Here is an 8,527-nt window from a genome sequence, read left to right on the forward strand (position 1 = left end):
CCCACCAGTTTCTGATACTGCGTATAGTTTGTTGGTTCCCCATCTTCAAGGATTTGTAACCCATGGTTGATCATTATCGGTGTCTCAATGGGCTTACAATCTAACATACCGGCTTCAGCTAGTAGGTCCAGTACATACTTCCTTTGAGATATAAAGATGCCCCTGTTAGACCTTAGGACTTCAATCCCCAAAAAATACTTGAGCCTTCCTAGATCTTTCATTTCGAATTCCTGGAACAACTTGTCTTTTAGTGCTTTGATCTCGTCTTTGTCGTCCCCTGTAATGATCATGTCATCTACATAGATAATAAGGCAAGTTATCTTACTTCCCTTCTTCTTCAGAAAGAGTGTATGATCGGAATTACTCTGTCTATACCCAAACTTCTTCATTGCTGAAGTGAATCTGCCAAACCAAGCTCGGGGCGATTGTTTTAACCCATATAAAGCTTTCCTTAATCTGCACCCTTCATTTCTCCCAAAATCTCCTGAGAAACCTGGAGGAGCCTGCATATAAACTTCTTCCTTTAATTCTCCATGAAGGAAGGCATTTTTGACATCGAATTGATGAAGAGGCCAATCAAGATTTGCTGCTATGGAGAAAAGAACCCTTATAGTATCCAACTTAGCAACTGGAGAGAATGTCTCTAAGTAATCAACTCCATAGGTCTGTGTATACCCTTTTGCTACAAGTCTGGCTTTGTACCGTTCAATGGATTTATCTGCTTTATGCTTCACTGTATATACCCATTTACATCCCACTATTTTTTTTCCTTTCGGTAAGATGCATTTCTCCCACGTTTCATTTTTCCGTAGAGCGTCAATCTCTTCTTCCATAGCCTTCCTCCATTTATCATCTCGCATAGCTTTATCAACATTCTGTGGGAATTTGATAGTATAGAGAGCAACATTGAATGCTAAGGCACTCCGTGACATGTTTCCCTCCACGGTTGGCTCAATCGGATATCTCGATCTTTTGGCCTCATAATCTGGATCATACCTTTTTGGAGGTATTCCTCAAGTTGATCGCGGTGGAAGAGTGTATCTCTGAGGTTCACCTGTTTGATCTTTTTCTGTCTCCATAGTTTCACTAGTAGTATCAACAATGTCAGCATCATTAATAGCATCTGGCTCAAGTAAAGAACTAACCTGATGTTCAGACATAACTGGATGTGGTATGGGTTGCACAAATTGGGGAGATTGCACAACTTGGGGAGACAGTTCGGTAGCATTGCCTAATTGCTCTTGTGGGTCTGGGTTTAGCATCCATGGACTGGCTAACCATCTGAGATCGTCACTTTGCCTCTCCCCCTGACATCGAGGATGAATGTAGTAGTACTCGGATTCAGAGAAATCACAATCCATCGTAGTGTACATGCGTCGATTAGTGGGATCATAACACCTATACCCCTTCTGGTTTCTTCCATAGCCCAAAAAAACACACTTAATAGCCCTTGGTTCCAGTTTACTTCGTATCCGTTTTGGACAATGAACATAGACAGTGCACCCAAAGATTCGGGGGGGTAAGGAATGTGAGGAAGGTATGGGTAGGTGTTTTTGAAGGGTTTCTAAAGGTGTTTTATAGTTTAGGGTTTTTGTGGGAAGACGATTAGTAAGGTAGGTGGCGGTGGAAATAGCGTCAGGCCAATAGGTGGAAGGAACATGAGATTCAAGCATTATGGCACGGGTAATCTCTAGTAAGGTTCTGTTTTTTCGTTCAGCGACACCATTTTGTTGGGGTGTATCTGGGCACGAAGTTTGGTGAATAATACCTTTACTAGCAAAGAATTGGTGCATCTCAGTGTTAACATATTCACGGCCATTATCTGTTCGCAAGATACGGATTGGGTTTTGGAATTGGGTGCAAATTGTGTGATAAAAATCGACAAACACTTTAAACACCTCAGATTTGTGTTTAAGAAAATAAATCCAGCTCATTCGAGTACAGTCATCAATAAACACAATATAATAAAGAAAATCATGCATTCCACAAACAGGTGTGGGTCCCCAGACATGAGAATGAACAATCATGAAAGGTAAACTAGATTTGTTCAAACTACTAGGATACGAATGTTTATGACTTTTAGCTAGAATACATGTCTCACACTTAAAATCCAAATTTAATCTAGCTAAAGTAGGAAAAAGTTTCTCAAGATACCCTAAAGATGGATGTCCAAGCCTACGATGCCAAGTCCACAGTTGTTTCTCCCGTGACCCGTGAGCAAAAACTGCGTTGCCTTGCTGAATCGTCTCTTCCAAGTAGTACAGACCACCTCTTTCAATACCACGCCCAATAATCTTGCCTGTCTGAACATCCTGCACAACACAACAACCAGATTTTATAAGCACAGTGCAATTGAGTTCCCTTGTAAGATGACTAACGGACAGAAGTTTATGTGAGAGATTAGGAACAAACAAGCAATTATTCAAGGTTAAATTTCCTGACACAGTAATAGTTCCAGCACCCACGACTTTAATTTCTTCCCCATTAGCAGTTTTAATGAGGTTTTTTTTCGGTCGGACACGGTTTAGAAAATCATTTTGATCATAAGACATCGTATCCGTAGCTCCGCAATCTAGAATCCACCCGTTAGTACAATTAGATAAGACATTTTTATTTTCACAAAAAAAGGAAAAAACATGTGATTGGGAGGGAGCCACGTCGCCCCTCCATTTCCCTTTTAAAGTCATGGACCCTTCATTTGAAGGGTCACCGTCACTCTCTTCCTGACTTTGTTTTTCTCTATTACCTTCCTCCTCCTTTGAGTATTCAACCATGGCTGCCATGGGATTTCCATCAGTGCTCGAAACAACTGCTGCTCTTCCTGATTTCGGTTGACCGGAAAAATGGCCGGACATTCTTGTCCCTTTCTTCCTCGTGTCTGGCCACCATTCCGGATATCCCACAAGTTTGAAGCACTCTTCCTTCGTGTGTCTCATCCCACCACAGTGGGTACATTGCAGATGGCTTTTTTCGTCGATTTTCCGGTAAGATCTGTCCGATCTCCCTTTGACAGCAAATACGCCCCCTGAGCCCGATGAATCTAACTCTGATGAGGGCTCCTTTTTCATGATTCCCCTTCTCATTATCTCCCTCCTTATACATGCATATGCTTCCTCTGCAGTGGGTAATGGGTCTTGAAGAAGAAGATCTCTCCTTTCTTTGTCAAACGTTTCATTTACCCCTGCAAGGAATTGATATAATCTGTTTTTCTGGATTAATTGATTGTAAATTATTTTGTCTTCTGGATCTTTCATCGGGTTTGGTTGCCTTCTATCGATTTCCTTCCACAAGGTTATTAAGTTGCTGTAGTATTTTTCCAATGTATCGGTCCTTTGCTCGATTTTGTTAGCCTTGACAGTGAGGTCGAAGATTTGGAGACCATCACTGCCACTGCTATATACCGTTTCGATCCCCTTCCAAAGTGTCTTTGCGGTTGGAAAATCGATGAATTGGTTGACCAGATCCGGATGAATGCTTTCAATTATCCATGAGATAACCATTGAATCTCGCCTAGTTCATTGGCTGTACTCTTGGTCCGTTTGTGGTGGTGGATCGGCGATGATGTGGTTGAGCCGATCACGACCACTTAGGGCTAATTGCATCAACCTGGACCACATGGTGTAGTTTTGGTGGGTTAACTTTTCTGACATTGAGAATGTGGGAATCGAAATTGTGGTGGTGTTTGTGATTGTTTCGGGTGGTGGTGGAGGTGGCTTGTTGGTGTTTAACTGTGAAAACAGTTGCAACAGTTGCCCCATTGTGACAGGTTGGTCTGGCATGATTAGGGTGTCGTTTGATTCCATTTTTTTCCGTTAAGGTAAGGTTTAATTTTTCCGGTAAGTGATGAAGCTGCTTAGACGATTTCTCCTCAGAAACGTCTTGGCTCTGATACCATGATTTCGAGACAAATCGAGTTTGATTTCGAGACAAATCGAGTCTCTGTGTTTTCTGTGTTTTCAATTGTCTACTTTCCATTCATTCATAGCTATCTTTATATACAAGAATTGTTTCCTAGAAAATAATATACAGAATATTCTAATTCCTAAATATACATCAAAATATATATCAAATTATATGGAGAATAATATGTTGCCTAAATATGAATATTCTAACAAAAACCAATGTTTCTAATTGACCTAAACCAAAAAAATCCTTGTCCCATTTAAGAAGTTGGAAGGAATATGGAAAGTTGACACTATCAAGAATGAATAGAGACATGTACATCACCATATTGAGGACCATTTTAGGCTTCTAGATTATGGCCAAATAAAATTATAGTGATCTTCTCCTCAAAAACATAGTTCCCTCATGCAAAATTTATTTGAATAAGACGAATTAAGTAAATTTTCATATATATTTGTCATGATATTTATGAAAATATTTTTCTATTTCTTTTAATTTGCTATTGAATATAATATATTGTGAGAGAAAATATTATACTTTTGATACAAAACTCAAATAGAAATAGAGAATACTAGATTTCTTGCCCTAGTGCTCGTTAATTCTCTATACGAAAATTAAAATGAATGATTTCATGAATCGGGAAGGAATAGGATGGTAAGTGCCGTTATGGTCCACGCAAGATGGTCGATTTTAAAAATGGTTGAGAATGGTAATTAATTCAAAATACTGTAACATCTTTAAATTTACAGCTATTTATAAGAAATTAAATCGTAAAGAACGAAAGGAGATTTGAGTGTTACATCAAAATATAATAATAATAATAATAATAATAATAATAATAAACTTTCGAGAATAAAAATAATAATAATAAACTTTTTAAATGTGAGTAGAAATTTCGACAACATCTATCCTAGAAGTTTGACATATAAAATGAAACATATACATATACCGATATACGTAATATATAAATTAAAAACAAATAACTAGAAAACAACATTGTCCTTAAACAATATATCACGACAGGATATTCATCATTGAGTTCTCATTCATCAAGTCAAATATGAATCCTCATTTCCATATTAAGTTTGAAATATTATGGTGTCATTTTAGACTTTTTTCTCTTGATTAAATATAAGGAAAATAATATTTTACATAAATATTGAAAAACATATGCTCTTTTTTCGATTATAAAAACAGTACCAATGCAAAATACGTATTTTCAGTTCCTTTTTTCCATAAGCAAGATGTACCATCCTTCTACCAACCTTTAAATCGAACCAAGTATATTAGTTAGCCTAATCAACTTTAAAAGCCTTAAAATGCACCTACATACCCAAATATAAAATGGAACATTTCGCATACTAATTCACACCTTAGACATGGAAAACAATAGTCATGCAATAACTTTATAAAGTGAAAGTTAAAATATACTCCGTATTTTTAATCTAATCAAATGTCATATTTGATTTTACAAATATGATAATGTATTATTTTTATTTTAAATAACTATAATTATGATTGGTCAAAAATTATAAAAAATTAATATTAATAAAATTTACTTTGAGAGAAAATAAATAAAATTTTACTTGAATATGATTTATCTTATAACTTGAAAATAAAATATAAATTAAAATATGATTGATAATTAGTAACAAATGACAATTGAGACATTTGTTTGGAATAGAAATGAGTAAATCCTAAAAGACTAATGTGTAAACTATAAAGTACTCTTATAATATAGCAAATTCTTATCTCTTCTATAGTCTATATATAACTTTTGAGTCCAAATACAATGTCGTTTTGAAGCAAATATATGCGGCTATAACTTAAGAAGGAAAAGGCTGAAATAATACCATTAATCAAAAACAACTTTTTTGCCATTAAAAGTAAAGTTGTAATTTGCAAAGTTTGTCAATTTTAGAATGAGATAAGAAATGAAGTATAAGTTAAAGAAATGAATTATTTTAAGAGTAAGTTTAATAACTTGTAAAAAAAAATTATAGTCCAAATCTGAATTAACTCTTATTTCTCGATTTACCTTATAAAAAAAATATATATAAAATAAAATTTCAAAAATATTTATTTATATATCACATTTGATCTATTCCCTATACAACACCATTAACTAATATATTTGTAAAAAAGAGGTCGTACATATAATTAAATAAATCCAAGTAAATGAATGAATAAAATAAAATCTTAATTCTTTTTTCATACCATTCAACTAGAACAACATAACAAGAGAGGTAAAAAAAATGGTTGTACCAACCCAAAGAAACCATGCAAAAATGCAAATTTTATATTATAGTAATTTAATATATTTATTCAAACATAACTTAATTTTCACAATTCTATCAACCTATACATTTACAAAGAAAAAAAAATCTATAAAAGGGTAAAGTATACATCTATGAAACAGAGATTAAAGTACTCTGCTTTCTATTTATAAATATGAAATTAGTAAATCTATGTTAAAAAGAAAAAAAAAAAAAAAAATCATCCACCTTAAAAGCTTCTCTTGAGTTGAGAGTCTTATTTGCCGCAATTTTCTTACCTCTTTCAATACGAGTATAACTTGCCGTCTTTTACATCTTTCTAGACTCTGAATGAGCGGAAAAGACCGGGTATAATGATTATTGATGATGACGAACTACCTTAAAAGCTTCCTATTATTATTGATAGAAGAAGGCATAATCTTAATCACAAGGCCTGGAAAAACATCATCAGGATCATGAATATGTGGGTTACGCTCAACAATATAAGGATCACCACATTTATCACTTATTGTATGAAGTGTCTCTCCTTCACCAACGACGTAGATTTCATCACACGGTCGATGATCAAACAAATTGGCTCCTTTCATCATATTCAAATTACTTTTTGAGTATGTATGATTATGATCATGATCATCATAATAAGGATTAAAGTTGTCTTCCCTTAAGGTAATGAACAAGATTAAGGCCACTATGATAATTGAACAATACCATGAGGCCGTATCTGCTATCACTAGAGTTGCTCTGATACCATTTGTAGATGATGGGGAGGAAAAGGAGGTTGTTCTTCTTTGAGATGGGCTTAAAGGAGCCATTTGTGTATATTTTTTGGGGGGATGAAGGTTTTTGAGAGATGGGTTATATAATATGAAGAGAGTTAAGAAATGGGTATTTGTTATTTTTTTTTTTAATTTTGGTGGGAATTTTGGGTGATTAAATAAGGAGAGGATTGAGTATTGTGTATTGTTGGTGAATAGTGGATTGATTATAAGCTCAACGTTTGGGGGAAAAGAAAGACGTGCATATGATATTGGTGAGGAGTGGGAGGAGTCAAGTGGGGTCAGCCCACTTTTTTTCGGTTTACCAAATCAATTTTTGTTCCATTACTCGACTTTTTGTTTTAAAAAAATATAAAAATTACGTTATAAATAATCTCACTCAAGATGTTTTTTAATAATCTTATTTTTTATATATAAAAGTATTTGTTTTTAGCATAGTCAGTGTGGGAGGAAAGAGATGGGGTTATGGTCGTTCAAATTACTGATTATGCTAGGAGCAATTTGAGTGAGTACATAAGATTAAATTATTAGATAATACTCATCTAAAGGTGAGATTATTCACAATAAATAAGTAAAGTGTAAGATCATTTACAATAATTTTACTTTTTTTATTACTGAATAGGCGGACGGAGGCAAGAGGAATTTAAAATGAAAATCGAATTTAAATTTTATTTAAAAAATATTTCTAATAATTGCTTCAATTAAGATAAGAGATAATTCTATTCTTTGTGTTATATTGAAATGAAGGTTGCATGCCTTTTAATGTGGTCTTTTGCACAGCTTTTAAAGTAAAATTTGAGCCTTAATATCTCTAAATACGCATTGTAAAAAATTATAAAAAATATATAATAAAAAAGTATACATTAAGACGAATCTAACGATATCTCACATGAATATATTTTACCATGTATGTATGTCTTAAAAATCTTAATTAAATTTTTCTAGGCAATATTAGATAGTTGCAAATTTAGTTCTGCAGTTCTCTAATCCTTGCACAAATTGTAGGTAAAACCGTGAAAGGCATGGGATTGATTCCAAAACATCTTTTGGTTATTATAAAAATAGTTAAAATTAAATTCGAAAAATTCTTTTTTTTGAGATAATAAGAAAATTTTCAACTCTATTACTAGTTTTTTTTTCTTTTAAAAAGTCGGTAAGAATATGGTTGACCAAATAAATTTCCTCTTACGGTAACATTAATGAAACTAATGCAAAAGTGTTTTGTATACTTTGTTTTTTAGATGGTTCTTGAAATTTCCATTTTCTCTCAATATTATTTTATTTGTTCATCTTTAAATACTCGCAATTGAATAATATAAAGAAACTACAAATTTGTGGATTAAATTTGAAGACTTAATATGAATAAAACTAAAAAAAATTATAACAATTTAGCGAGACTAAAATAAATAATTAGATATAAATAAATAATTTGCAATATCAAATTTTTCCTGTTGAAGCTTATATATAATTGTTTGTGTGATTTGTTTACTATGAATAGAAACCCTACTCGAGTGATCCACACCGAAAACACTTTAAAAGAATGTGAAATAATTAAAATTCCTATTAATAGAA

The 8,527-nt window shown here is 33.4% G+C and overlaps 1 protein-coding gene across 1 annotated transcript; it reads right to left on the reverse strand.

Moving 5' to 3' along the window:
• Window positions 1–6,196: 6,196 nt before the first annotated feature.
• LOC130806143 (uncharacterized) lies at window positions 6,197–7,183 on the reverse strand. The gene has a single exon (XM_057671093.1). It carries the CDS (start codon window positions 6,989–6,991, stop codon window positions 6,554–6,556), a length of 438 nt encoding a protein of 145 aa, XP_057527076.1. The 5' UTR covers window positions 6,992–7,183; the 3' UTR covers window positions 6,197–6,553.
• Between the last annotated feature and the right edge of the window lie 1,344 nt (window positions 7,184–8,527).

Source organism: Amaranthus tricolor, chromosome 2, assembly GCF_026212465.1.
Source record: "Amaranthus tricolor cultivar Red isolate AtriRed21 chromosome 2, ASM2621246v1, whole genome shotgun sequence".
Taxonomy (NCBI): Eukaryota; Viridiplantae; Streptophyta; class Magnoliopsida; order Caryophyllales; family Amaranthaceae; genus Amaranthus; species Amaranthus tricolor.

What these genes read in the sequence shown, in the direction of transcription:
- LOC130806143 (XM_057671093.1), bottom strand. Translation starts at nt 6,991, where the DNA reads ATGGCTCCTTTAAGCCCATCTCAAAGAAGAACAACCTCCTTTTCCTCC.